Source organism: Culicoides brevitarsis, chromosome 2 (genome assembly GCF_036172545.1).
Source record: "Culicoides brevitarsis isolate CSIRO-B50_1 chromosome 2, AGI_CSIRO_Cbre_v1, whole genome shotgun sequence".
NCBI classification, from domain to species: domain Eukaryota; kingdom Metazoa; phylum Arthropoda; class Insecta; order Diptera; family Ceratopogonidae; genus Culicoides; species Culicoides brevitarsis.
Genome location: NC_087086.1, coordinates 5,465,966 through 5,479,876, shown reverse-complemented (window position 1 = coordinate 5,479,876; position 13,911 = coordinate 5,465,966). Strand labels below are relative to the sequence as shown.

Sequence of the window (13,911 nt, the reverse complement as noted above, 5' to 3'; positions counted from 1 at the left end):
TTGACAAAAATTGCTTTGACATAGTTTTTGACACAGTTTTTGACATAGTTTTTGTCTTGATTTAGTTTTCAAAACAAAACTGTGTCAAAGAAAAAATTTTTTTTCAGTTTCAATTTTTTGGCAGTTTTGAGTTATAAAATGATTAAAAATGATAAATTAGAGCCCTCTGACAAATTTTTATCCATTTGGAGCAAGATTTGACAAAAATTGCTTTGACATAGTTTTTGACACAGTTTTTGACATAGTTTTTGTCTTGATTTAGTTTTCAAAACAAAACTGTGTCAAAGAAAAAATTTTTTTTCAGTTTCAATTTTTTGGCAGTTTTGAGTTATAAAATGATTAAAAATGATAAATTAGAGCCCTCTGACAAATTTTTATCCATTTGGAGCAAGATTTGACAAAAATTGCTTTGACACAGTTTTTGACACAGTTTTTGACATAGTTTTTGTCTTGATTTAGTTTTCAAAACAAAACTGTGTCAAAGAAAAAATTTTTTTTCAGTTTCAATTTTTTGGCAGTTTTGAGTTATAAAATGATTAAAAATGATAAATTAGAGCCCTCTGACAAATTTTTATCCATTTGGAGCAAGATTTGACAAAAATTGCTTTGACACAGTTTTTGACACAGTTTTTGACATAGTTTTTGACACAGTTTTTGACATAGTTTTTGTCTTGATTTAGTTTTCAAAACAAAACTGTGTCAAAGAAAAATTTTTTTTTCAGTTTCAATTTTTTGGCAGTTTTGAGTTATAAAATGATTAAAAATGATAAATTAGAGCCCCTGACAAATTTTTATCCATTTGGAGCAAGATTTGACAAAAATTGCTTTGACATAGTTTTTGACACAGTTTTTGACATAGTTTTTGTCTTGATTTAGTTTTCAAAACAAAACTGTCAAAGAAAAAATTTTTTTTCAGTTTCAATTTTTTGGCAGTTTTGAGTTATAAAATGATTAAAAATGATAAATTAGAGCCTCTGACAAATTTTTATCCATTTGGAGCAAGATTTGACAAAAATTGCTTTGACATAGTTTTTGACACAGTTTTTGACATAGTTTTTGTCTTGATTTAGTTTTCAAAACAAAACTGTGTCAAAGAAAAATTTTTTTTTCAGTTTCAATTTTTTGGCAGTTTTGAGTTATAAAATGATTAAAAATGATAAATTAGAGCCCTCTGACAAATTTTTATCCATTTGGAGCAAGATTTGACAAAAATTGCTTTGACACAGTTTTTGACACAGTTTTTGAGTTTTTGTCTTGATTTAGTTTTCAAAATAAAACTGTGTCAAAGAAAAAAATTTTTTTCAGTTTCAATTTTTTGGCAGTTTTGAGTTATAAAATGATTAAAACTGATAAATTAGAGCCCTCTGACAAATTTTTATCCATTTGGAGCAAGATTTGACAAAAATTGCTTTGACACAGTTTTTGACACAGTTTTTGACATAGTTTTTGTCTTGATTTAGTTTTCAAAATAAAACTGTGTCAAAGAAAAAAATTTTTTTCAGTTTCAATTTTTTGGCAGTTTTGAGTTATAAAATGATTAAAAATGATAAATTAGAGCCCTCTGACAAATTTTTATCCATTTGGAGCAAGATTTGACAAAAATTGCTTTGACATAGTTTTTGACACAGTTTTTGACATAGTTTTTGTCTTGATTTAGTTTTCAAAACAAAACTGTGTCAAAGAAAAAAATTTTTTTCAGTTTCAATTTTTTGGCAGTTTTGAGTTATAAAATGATTAAAAATGATAAATTAGAGCCCTCTGACAAATTTTTATCCATTTGGAGCAAGATTTGACAAAAATTGCTTTGACATAGTTTTTGACACAGTTTTTGCTCTTGATTTAGTTTTCAAAATAAAACTATGTCAAAGGAAAATTTTTTTTCAGTTTTAATTTTTTCTCTAAAAACTTACGAAATTTGGATTTTTGGAAAAAAAAATTGAAAAATTATTTTGAAAGTTAGATTTTCGAAATAAAAAATATTCAATAAAAATCATGCGAAATTTCATTATTTTTTCGACAGTAATTTAATAAATTTTAATTTTTTTTAATTTAAATTTGATTTCTATTTTGTAACTTTAATTTTCAATTTAAAAAAATAAATTTTAGACAATAACGGGCCCTTCAACGACTCTCATTTCACATCCCTGCGTCGAAAAAAAATCAGATGTTCAATTCAAAACAAACGCAGAAGTAAATAAAGAGAAGAGAGCGAAAAAAGAAAAATAATAAGGCCATAAACTGGATAGAAATTATTAATAAAAACAACAATTTTACGTTGTTCGTTGATAAGGAGGAGGAGCGCAAACCGATAAGATGTCTCAAAATTCGCTGTTTTTTTAGTTTCTCATCAAACTTCTGATAGGGTAGGTCGGAATTCTCCCTTTTGCGTGCAAAAAATAATAAATTTAATTTGCCTATTTATAGCATTTGACACAAACACAAGCTAGAAACAGACCAAAAAGCAACAAAAAAACGTTTTTTTGACAGCACCTGAAGAACAAAGAAATCCCAACGATGAAATTTCTCGCCATTTTGTGCGTTTTTTTCGTGCCACAGATCCTGCAAACGCAATCCGCTGTGATAATTACTAAATCCAAGACCTTTTCGCCTGTTATTTTGGGTACGTTGACGTCGTTGTCGTCATTTGTGACGCAATTTGTTTTTGATTTGAGCTTAATTTATTTGTTTATTTTAGTTCCTGGCGACGGAGGATCGCAACTCGATGCTCGTTTGAACAAGACTGACTCTCCGCACTTTTTCTGCACCAAAAATTCCAATTGGTTCAACTTATGGCTCAACATGGAACTGCTTTTGCCCGAAGTTATCGGTAATTTTGACCCATTTTCGTGATCCTTGAGGTCATGTAATTGATAAATTTCGTCTTTTTCCGCAGACTGTTGGATCGATAACGCCAAATTGAACTACGATAATGTCACACGAACGACCAGCAATCAACCGGGAGTCGAAATTCGGGTGCCCGGATGGGGAGATTCGAGCACCGTCGAGTATCTTGATCCGGCAAATCGCTTTTTGAGTGTCGGATATTACTTCAAGTACATCGGAGACTTGCTCGCGGCAAATGGATACTTGAGAAATCACTCGATTCGGGGAGCGCCATACGATTTTCGCAAAGGCCCGAATGAAAACAAGCAATTTTTCGTCGATATGAAGAGTTTGGTCGAAGAAACTTTTACTTTGAACGAAGAAACGCCCGTCACGCTGGTTTGTCACTCGATGGGATGTCCCATGACGCTACTTTTTCTCCAAGGACAAGCGCAAAAATGGAAAGATCAGTACATTTCCAAGTTCATTACGATTGCAGGCGCATGGGGAGGCAGTGTGAAAGCTGTCAAAGTCTTCGCCATCGGAGATGATTTGGGCGCTCTCGCTTTACGAGCTTCCGTGATGAAACAGGAACAAATTACGATGCCATCTCTCGCGTTTCTCCTTCCTTCGCCGAAATTCTGGAAAAATGACGAAGTTTTGGTACGAACTTCAACCAAAGAATACTCCATGGGTGACATGGAGGCAATTTTTCAGGATCTCGGATACCCCGTTGGATGGGAAATGCGCAAAGATATGCTTCCGTATCTTGATTTTTCGGCACCTGGCGTCGAAGTTCACTGCATTTACGGCTCGGGAGTACCCACAGTTGAGGTATTGAAATACTCGACGCCCGATTTGACGGGAAATCCGAAGCTTTTGACGGGCGACGGCGATGGAACGGTTAATATTCGCTCGTTGAGGGGATGCGAAATGTGGCGAAGCGAACAAAAACAACCAGTGAATACGCTCGAAATACCCGGAGGCGAACACATGCGGATTTTAGCTGTTCCGCAAACCATTCAGTACATCAAAGATACCCTTCTTAAATAAGCATCTCTCTATTTTTTCGTATTTTTAAGGCATTTAAGTTAGAATCTCAATAAAAATAAAGCAATAAATTTAATTAACTGACAATTTTTTTTGAAATGAAATTGAGTCGGCTGAAATTGATCAAGTAAGGCGAATAAAATTTATGTTTAAGTTTTTTGTCCCATAAGGAGGGATGAATTTTTGAATTTAAAAATTTCTCATATTTTTATTGAATTTAAAAAAATCATATTTTTCATAATTTTTTAAGAAATTAAAAAAAAAATATATCAAATTTTTTTTTTTATTTTTCAACTTTTTTTTAACAAACTCTTCAATTTTTTCAACATTTCCAAAAATTTTTTCAATATTTCAATAAATTTTTCAATTTATTCACAAACTTGTCCATTTTTTAAGAATTTTTAATAAATTTTTCAATATTTAAAATTTTTTTTCAATATTTCAACAAATTTTTCAATATTTCAATAAATTTTTTAATATTTCAACAAATTTTTCAATATTTCAACAAATTTTTCAATATTTCAATAAATTTTTTAATATTTCAACAAATTTTTTAATATTTCAATAAATTTTTCAATTTATTTAGAAATTTGTCTATTTTTTAACAATTTTTAATAATTTTTTTAATATTTAAAAAAATATTTCAAAATTTTCAATTTTTAACAAAATTTTCAATTTGAAATAATTTTAAGATGGATTTTCCTCTGTAAAATAATATATCGTATTAAAACTATTCAAATTTCGTTCTAAATTTTTTGACAATTTTTTTTTCATGAAATTATGATTTTTTAATTTATTACTTGAAATGGTCTGAAATCAATTTTAATTTATAAATCTCAAATTTAATAATTAAAAAAAAACAAAAATATTGATAAAAAACTCGAAAATTGTATGAAAAAATTATTTCAAATTTTTTTTTTAATTTCAAATATTATTTAATTATTAATTTTATTTAATTTATTTTTATTTAATTTAATTTTATTAATTAATTATTAATTTTATTTATTTAAAAATATTACAAATAATGAATTTTATTAAATGTTTAATTTTTCCCCTTAATTTTTTTTCGACAACAAAATTTAAGGGGTAGCGACTAAAAACAAAAATACGAATTTTATTCGCCTAAATATTTGACTGATTCAAAAACAACAAAACTTGTCAAGAAAAATTGTTTTTCCGAATGTTTAAATGTAAAAAAAATCAATTTAAATTATGAATTAAGTGAAAATTGTTGCCTAAAAATGGAGATAAGCGGTAAGTACAAGCCAAAAATACAAAAAAACCTTAGAAAAATTGTTTTTTCTTTAGCAATTTAGAGAAACATGAGTCACTTAGATTTTCACTTAAAATGTTTTCACTTTTTCCCGTAAAGAAAAAAAGGAAAATTAGCGAGTTCACGTTCCGAAGTTAGCTTTGCCTTGATTTTTTCACAATTTCTTTTCAAATTTTCATCTTGGAATGCTTTTTATAGAAGAAACTAGTGATACCAATAGAACAGTAGTGGATTTGTCTAAACAATCCTTAAAGAAAATACCGAAAAACGAGAATGTGCAGGATATTCGGCAATTGATACTCGACGACAATGAGTTGCAAAAGTTCGACAACATCGATTCGTACGCAAAAGTCGAAAAGGTAAGATTTTTTTTCGGTTTTAAATTATTTTTTATCGTAAATTTTGGGTTTTTCAGCTGTCTGTGGCGCGAAATGTCCTGATGCGGATGTACTGCGTGGGTCGCTTGCAGAATTTGCGGGAGCTGAATCTCTCGTACAACCAAATAATCACGCTGGAGGGCACAAAAGAGCTCGTTCACTTGCGCTCACTCAATCTAGAAGGCAATAACATTAAAACGATAGAACATTTGCATACTAACACAAAGCTAGAATACTTAAATTTAGCTGAAAATAGCATTGGAATCATAACAGATTTATCGTTTTTGAAATGTTTGAAAGTAAGGCATTCGAATTTTTTTCATTTTTGTGTCTTTTCTTCTAACGCTTGAGCTTTCTTCTTCCTAAATGTCTTAGAAATTAGCTTAGAACTCACCTTTAGTTCGAAATTTCATCGATTTTTTACTAAAAATTTGCTCTTTTTCGCATGCAGGAACTACATTTGGCTGGAAATCGCATCACACATTTGCGTCAATGTGAGAAATATTTGCCGGTTGCCCTTGAAACGTTGTCTCTCGCGAAAAATAGCATCCCGGATCTCAACGAAATCTCGTCGCTCGTGCATCTGATCAACTTGAACAGCATTACGATCAACCAGAATCCATGTGTGCAGATGACCGGCAATGCTGTGGGCTTCGATTATCGCCCCTTTGTGCTTAATTGGTGCATGAGTGTCAAAATTATCGACGGTTTTGTCGTGAATCCGATCGAAAGTCTCAAGGCGGAGTGGCTCTACAGTCAAGGCAGGGGACGACAATTTCGCGTGGGCGAACAAGAAGCTCTTGCGAAATATTTGAGCTCAGTTTGTCCGTTGTCGGGAGAGGCTTTGGAGAACGAGAACGAACGAAAATTGCGATTAATTCTGAGTAAGGCGCAACAACATCAACGTCAACTGCAGGAAAATCCGAATCCAAGTTCGACGAATAGTAGTCCCTCGACGCTTCGGAGACGCGGCGTTAATCGAGTTCAGTCTCCAAGATGTAAGTTTTTGGCCTGAAATTATTTTCTTAATTTTTTTTCGATTTTTTGACCCAAAAGATTTTTTTTTAAAAAAAAAAAAAAAATATTTTTTTCATAAAAATGGCATTTTTTTTCATCCATAATGAATATTTAAATTATTTTTATCGCCTTGATTTTGATTTGATAATTTAAAATAATTCTATTTTAAGTTAAAAATTTGAAAAAAAATCTTAAAAATAATTGTCAAAAAATTTTGAAAAATTATTTTTTTGAAAATATTTTTTTCATGAGAAGAAATTCATGTCAAATTTCGTTTTTTATGAAAATTATTTTCGTTTTTAAATTTAAAATTAAAAAAATTTCTTTAAAAAATTATTTAAAAATTTTTTGAAAAAATATGAAAAAAAAAAATTATTTAAAATTTCTTTTTTGAAAAAAATTATTTTTATTTTAAGAAATTTAAAATTTCTTTAAAAAATATAGAAAAAAAACGTTTTTAAATTTCTTGAAAAAATATGAAAAAAAATTATTTAAAATTATTTTTAAAAAATTTTTTTAAAATTTCTTTAAAAAATATGAAAAAAAAAAATTATTTAAGATTATTTGAAAAAAAAATTTTTAAATTTCTTGAAAAAATATGGAAAAAAAAATATTTAAAATTATTTTAAATAATTTTTGAAAATTTTTTGAAGAAAAATCGAAAAAATAAAAATAAAATTTTTTCAAAAAAAAAAAAAAAAAAATTAAATTTTGATGAAATTCTTAACAATTCGATTTTTAATAATTTTTTTTTTTTAATTTTTTAGTCAATCGCCTTTCATCCCATCGTAACAACTCGCCCGATATAAGCATGTCGAACAGCTATCACGGCAGCATCATGTCAAATTCGATGAATACAAGCCAAATTGAGTCTCACAACAGTAATCCGTTGGAGATGACAAAGTCCCTGATTGAGAATTTCAGCGGAGACATCATGAGCCAAAGCATGGATACGTCAAGTTTGAACGTTTCCTTGACAAGTACAAACAGCGGATCAAGTACAGCGACGAATGCGACGTACAACGGCAGTAAAATTGAAGTTACTCCCCCAAAATGCTTGCCTGTCATCAACGATTCGCTCAATATCTCGATGGGGCCCTTGCCAACAGTGCAAAAAATGATGCCCGTACCCGAAAGTCTCATGAGCCCGGATTGTCAACCCCCAACGTACATTGGAAAAATTATTCCCGCAGCAAATACGCCGCCTCAAATCCCCAAAGTCATGAAAACGAAGGATGGGAAGCCCGTTGCTGCGAGGAATTTGACGCCAAAGCTCACGGGAAACACGAAAATTATGACAGCAAAGTTGAAAAATGATCGCGGCGCGGGATCTCCAAAACGATCGACAACAAGTAGTGTCACGACAACGCCCAGATCGAGCATTTCGAGTATTCAGTCGATAAATCCAGCGATGAAAACACAAACGGTGCATGTTCCTGCAACGAGAGAAGCAACTCCCGTGTCAAGTGAACGAATTTTGAGCTCCGAAGACGAAGGCGACAGTTTTACGCAAGAGAAAATTCAAGCGGTACGACATAAGGCAGCGGAAAAATGTCAGAAACAGAAGAAAAATGCCGAAATGTGTCTCACGAATGTCTCGAAAACGACGGAAAATTCGGCGATTATGATTCAAAAGTTATGGCGCGGGTACCGAACACGCAAACAACACCATTTAGCGGAGAAAATTCAACGAAAAAAGACGGAAAATTACATCAAGAAGCTCACAAAGGACATGGAAGAGACAAAAGCAGCTCTCGAAAACGAACGAAAAATCCAACAACTCCAAATGCAAGCCATTAACGCTCTCTGGAAGAAAGTTTCGAGTCTTCAACAGGCTCAAGCGCATCAACAACAGATCACATCAGCAACAACGACGCCCGTCGTGCAAAATATTTTCGAAGAAACGTTGAAATCCACAACTCTGAGCTTGAATTTCGACAACCAATCCGTGAATGTAGTGCAAGATTTGACAAAAACCTGTTCGATGTTGATGACACAAGTCGCCCAACTCCAAAATTCCATGCAATCCATGGTTAATTGCATGTCAATGTTCGCTTCCTATCCTCCAGCGAGCGTAATTACAGGCGTTCAAGACTCCGGAAGCAACAATTCGCGCGATACAATCGAAACCCAAACCGAAATTATTGCCGTTCATACGCCGCAAGTCGAAAAATTTCCCTTTAATGGCACCCAAACGACAAATAATAGCATTACAACAACAACAACAACCGCGAATAACAATAATAATAAACTTTTGAGACCCAATAGCTTGCAAATCACATCGTCGACGGAGACATCCCCGAAGAATTTGCGATTTAATTCGGTGCAAGTGACAAATAATGATGAAAATCTCCCCGATAACGAGGAGGAAGAAGAGAAAAAAGATGAAATTGCGAAAATGGTTCATAATACGAGTGAGTTGAGTCTCGCAGCGGACGATACGAATAATATCGATAATGAGCCCGTGAGTGAATTGGAGTCGGAAAAACATGAAAACGAAGTCGTGACGGAGATGGAAAAGGCGGAGGACGAGACGATTGCTGATGCGTCGTCAATTTGCACGGAAAACTAAAGATTTTTTTTTATGAGCACCCGAGTTCCTTAGATTTTAAGTTTTAAAGTTTTGATCTCATTTTTTGTATGATATTTAAGGCCTTTGTGCGAAAAATTATTTTGACAGGTAATGAAAAGTGATAAAAATGAAAAATTTTTACATGAATTTAAATTTTAAAAAAAATCTTTCTGAAAATGTAAAAAAAATTTAATTGCTAAAAATAAAATTTTTGACAAGAAAAAAAATTATCAGCTGTCAAAATTTTTGAATAAAATTTTATTTTTGAGACAATATTTGCTGAAAATTATAAAAAAAAATTCAGATCTAAAAAATTTTAAAAATCGATAAAAAAATTTTATAATTTCAAAAAATATAAAAATGCAAGCAATTAAAATTGAATTTTTGTTAAAAAAAATCAAAAAGAATTTAATTAATTAATTAATTTAATTTTTTTAAAATATTAATATTATCTATTTTTTTTTAAATTGTACAAAAAAAATCAGTATCAAAAATTTGGTTTAAAAAAATTTTAGAATTTAAAAATTGAAATTTTAATAACCGAAGATTTTTGATTTTTTTTAAATTAAATTAATTAATTAAGTAAAAAAATTAAAAATTATGAAATTAAAAAAAATTAAAATCGAAGTTTTTTGAAAAAATTTTTAATTTTTAAAAATATCAAAATTTGATTAAAAAAATTTAAAAATTGAAATTTTAAATTAAAAAAATTATTTTTTGTTTAAAATAAAATTTTTTGTAAATTTTTCTTGAAAATAATTCAAATTTTTTTAATTTAAAATTAATTTTTGAGCATTTTAAATTAAATTTTTGTGAAAACTGATAAAAATATACTCTAATTATTTAAAATTAAAATTTTAGAATTTTAAAATTTAATTTTTCAATTCAAACAAAAATCATAAAAATTAAAGAAAAATGAAAAAAATTAATTTTCGAGCAATTTTTGGTTTAAAATTATTAATTTAATTTTTTTTTTTAAATCAAAATTTCTATATAAATTTCTTGACACTTTTAACTGTTAAAATAATTTTTCGCACTTTATGATATTTTTTTTACACTTCAAACTTAATGTACATTTTTAAACGAAAAAAAAATTATAAAAAATAATCTTAAGAAAAAAAGCATCACAGCTTGCCCAGCTTACTCAGCACTCACGAACATTCCCATGAAACTTTGCATTTTGTAGCTTAAAAGCGTCGTTGCGATCGAAATTACTTAACTGGAGCCTGTACTTGTTGAATTAACGTTGGTTCAACGAAAATTTTAATGTTAAAGAAAGACAAAAAAAAAGTTATTATTGAGATACTCTTAACGATATTTATGGAAATTTATGAAATAAATGTACGTTTCCTTATAAAAAAAATCAATTTTCTTCTTCTTCTTCCTCTTCTTGCTCTTCTTCGCTCTCCTCCGTGTCTGAAGATTCATAAGTCGGTCGATTTCTGTTCGGAATTAATCCATCTTCGTCTTCTTCCTCTTCGTGTTCCCGCTTTTTCGTGAATTTTTTGGGCCAAACTTGCTCTTCGTTGAAGACTTTGATGTGTTCCGGCGTCAAAATCCGCACAATTTCCGCCTTGACTTTGTCTCCTTCCTCAATTGGCTCGACGAGGACAAAGTCTCCGCGCTTTATCCACACGTTCCGCCGAAATTTCGTGGGCATCGACACCAAAAAGTTACTTTTTTCGTCGTTACTTGACTCAACTTCATGCAAATTGTTCCCTTTGCTCGCGACAATTCGCACAATTTCCTGATTTTCCTTCGGCACGGAAAAGTCATCGGCATCCAGTTCACGCAAAACGTGCTTTTGACGATTAACGCGAGACATTTCGAGTCTCAAATTGCTTCTTTTTAACGAAAAATCAACAGTTACCGATGAATATTTTGCGATTTTGACGAAATTTTCCAAACAAAAACAACTTTTGTGCGATCCATGTGTGAAATTCTGACCCAGTTGACATCTTTCGGCACAAATTAAATGCAAAGTAGGTCGAAAACAGCAAACAATAACACCGGAAAATGACTTTGTCGGAGGAAATCTCGCAAGAAATCACGGAATCCAACAAAAATCGCAATGCCATAAGGTGTCGAGAGTGCAACAGTTTGGTCCTCAATCCAAATACGGCGGATTTTGTCACACAAACTGTGAGTTAACCTCCTTTGATGACTCACAACTTGATTTTTTACCATATTTTATTGTAGTTTTCGCTTCCGAAGCAGCATCAAAAGAACACCGTGAAGATCGATGAGCTGGAATGTGAGGATTTTGATCATTTTTGGACTGTCAAAGACATTTTGGCGTTCGAAAATGTGGGTTTTTTGAACACTGTTGATAGCAAAAAGTACCTGATTTGCGCGGATTGTGAAAAAGGACCCATTGGATATCAGGATTTGACGACGCAGAATATTTATGTGGCATTTAATAGGATAAAGCATGTCCAAAAGTGAGGTTTCGTGTAAAAATTAAATGGAGAAAAATCATTTTTGTGGATTTTTATTGGATTTTCTTATGAGCTACGACGTTAAACGGCCTTTCCTTTCTTCTTTTTGGACTTTACTTGTGCCGCTTCTTGATTTTTTCGCTTTGTTTTTGTCGGGATTGCTTCTTCTTCGTTATTTTCTTCCCTAAAATGATAAAAATTTCAATTAAAAATTTTTTTTTTCAAGAGAAAATTGAATTTTTCACGTACTCTACAGTCTGCATGTTATTAAAAAGTGCCTCATATTCGGGATCATTTTCAATTCTGTTGCGTTCTTTGAGTTTTATGGCTTCTTCTGTGCCATCCATGGCTTCTCCCTTGATGTCTTGCAACAAAACTTGCGTCACTTTGGATTTTACGTAGCATTGGAACAGCGCGCTCGGCGATTCAACGTCAAAAACTCTCACATATCGATCCAAACAGCCCGCCACGAGATATTTTCCCTTCGTATCCAACGCCAAACTCGTCACACTGCCCACAAATCCTTTGTACGTGTGCACCGCATGCTTCATACTGCGTCGATCGAACGCCCGAACGACTCCCAAATTCGCTCCGACGAAAATCAAGTCGCCATGCGCTGCCATTGACACGTAACTTATTTGTTCTTTGTCGTTTTTGTAGTTGAAAACGGGGCGTCGTTGCTGTTTCGAGTCATAAACACGAACGTAGCCATGTCGAGAGCAAGTCCCAAGCACATTTGGGGTTAAAAATGCAAAATCCGTGTCCCAAACAGGCACTTCCAAATCCAATTCGTCATTCGGGAGATTTTTCGTGGTAAAAACGACCTTTTTTGCTGTCAAATCTATCACTTTTAGATTATTTTTGCGCTCTTTGCCGCCCGTGGCAATTAAATTCGGGTCATCCAAGCATTGACGAAGGCGCGAAATGTTATCGCCCGAGAGTTGGAGAGTTTCTACAGGTTTCGCGGCATTTTCTGACAACAAATGTACATCCCCATTATCTACTGCAGCAATGATTTTCCTAAAAAAAATAAAAAATTTAATAAAAAAAACTTTAAAAAACAAAAAAAATCTTACCCATCAAACTTTCCTAAGCCCATAACTTTGCCCTCCAACTTCCACGAATGCTGTAATTTGACAAAGTCGAACACTTTTACGACGCCATCCTCTCTGCCAACGAGAATTTCTGACTTTTCCTTCGGATTTGACCAACTGAGACTTGTGATTCCGTTGTTTTTCTCGAGTTTTTCGACTTTTTCGATTTGATGTTCGCGAAATGGATTCTCCTGACTGATGTCGAGGCGCTTGAAGGATCCCGTGTGAGTTCCCACATACAGGATGTGCTCCTCCGTGTACTCGTTGCTTTTCTTATTAGCAGTTGTGAAGCTCATTTTCGTGAAATTTAATCCAGAAATGTTTTTGTTTCGAGCTGCACGTGTTTCTGTAATGTTTTGATGTTCATAAGAAGTTGAAAGTTCGTTTGAATTAAATTTTATTTTTTATAAATAAAATAATTTTTTAATGGAATTTCGATATTTTCAAGAATTTTTTTACGATTTTTTTTTTAAATATTTTTGAATGATATTTTTAATTTTTTAAAATTTATATTTTTATAAATATATTTTTTTAATATTTTTTTTAATAAATTGATCAAAAATTTCAAAAAAATTAATGGAAAATTTTTAACTGTTTAATGTTTAATTTTTAACTTAAATTAAATTTTTAATGAAATTTTTACATTTTTAAAAAATTTTTAAGTTCTTTTTTAAATTATTTTATTAAAATATATAAATTAAAAATTTTAATAAAAGTTAATGTAGTTCATAAAAAAGTACTTTTTGAAGAATTTTCTATTATTTTTTAAATATTTTTTTTTTATTTTTCTTTGAAGATTTTTTTAAATTAAGAAAAAATTTTAAATTTTTATAAAAAAAATAATGTGAAATTGAAATATGAATTAATAGAATTAAATTATATTTTATGTACAAAAAAATATTGAAATTTTTTTAAATTTTTGTTAATTTTTTTTAAAGTAAAATTTTGAAACTAAAATTAGTTATTAAATTTGCAATGTATTTTTTGCATAAAATTAATTTTTTAATGAAATTTGAATTTTTTAAATTTTTGCAAAAATTTTCTTTAAAATAAATATTAAGAAAAATTCATAATTAAGTAAAAATTAATGTAAATTTAAAGAAACTAAATAAAAAATTAAAACTAAAATTAGGAAATAATTAAAAAAAAAATAATTTTCTTTTTTAAATTCTTTAAAAAAATAAGAAAAATTATAATTTCAATAAAAAAATTTAAAAAAATTTAATAATTTAATAATAAATTTTTTATTAAAAAAAATATAATAATT

General features: G+C 30.5%; 5 protein-coding genes across 5 annotated transcripts; 3 read left to right on the top strand and 2 right to left on the bottom strand.

Annotated features, from left to right (window-relative positions):
- Positions 1-2,178: 2,178 nt before the first annotated feature.
- Positions 2,179-3,952, top strand: LOC134830647 (phospholipase A2 group XV-like). Its single transcript, XM_063844195.1, has 4 exons — positions 2,179-2,363; positions 2,425-2,620; positions 2,696-2,827; positions 2,894-3,952. Exons 2-4 carry the CDS (start codon positions 2,515-2,517, stop codon positions 3,874-3,876), a joined length of 1,221 nt encoding a protein of 406 aa, XP_063700265.1. The 5' UTR covers positions 2,179-2,363; positions 2,425-2,514; the 3' UTR covers positions 3,877-3,952.
- A 1,070-nt stretch (positions 3,953-5,022) lies between these two features.
- Positions 5,023-9,259, top strand: LOC134830696 (centrosomal protein of 97 kDa). Its single transcript, XM_063844251.1, has 5 exons — positions 5,023-5,127; positions 5,345-5,505; positions 5,562-5,822; positions 5,975-6,521; positions 7,308-9,259. The coding sequence occupies exons 1-5, from the start codon at positions 5,115-5,117 to the stop codon at positions 9,110-9,112; spliced, it is 2,787 nt and encodes a 928-aa protein (XP_063700321.1). The 5' UTR covers positions 5,023-5,114; the 3' UTR covers positions 9,113-9,259.
- Positions 9,260-10,052: 793 nt separating this feature from the next.
- Positions 10,053-10,937, bottom strand: LOC134830455 (probable RNA-binding protein EIF1AD). The gene has a single exon (XM_063843952.1). The coding sequence runs from the start codon at positions 10,935-10,937 to the stop codon at positions 10,476-10,478; it is 462 nt and encodes a 153-aa protein (XP_063700022.1). The 3' UTR covers positions 10,053-10,475.
- Positions 10,938-11,004: 67 nt separating this feature from the next.
- Positions 11,005-11,590, top strand: LOC134830456 (guanine nucleotide exchange factor MSS4 homolog). The gene is made up of 2 exons (XM_063843953.1): positions 11,005-11,254; positions 11,312-11,590. The coding sequence occupies exons 1-2, from the start codon at positions 11,129-11,131 to the stop codon at positions 11,555-11,557; spliced, it is 372 nt and encodes a 123-aa protein (XP_063700023.1). The 5' UTR covers positions 11,005-11,128; the 3' UTR covers positions 11,558-11,590.
- A 2-nt stretch (positions 11,591-11,592) lies between these two features.
- Positions 11,593-12,996, bottom strand: LOC134830454 (WD repeat-containing protein 74). The gene is made up of 3 exons (XM_063843951.1): positions 12,627-12,996; positions 11,800-12,570; positions 11,593-11,734 (listed from the first exon to the last, which is right to left on the bottom strand). The coding sequence occupies exons 1-3, from the start codon at positions 12,938-12,940 to the stop codon at positions 11,632-11,634; spliced, it is 1,188 nt and encodes a 395-aa protein (XP_063700021.1). The 5' UTR covers positions 12,941-12,996; the 3' UTR covers positions 11,593-11,631.
- Positions 12,997-13,911: the final 915 nt, after the last annotated feature.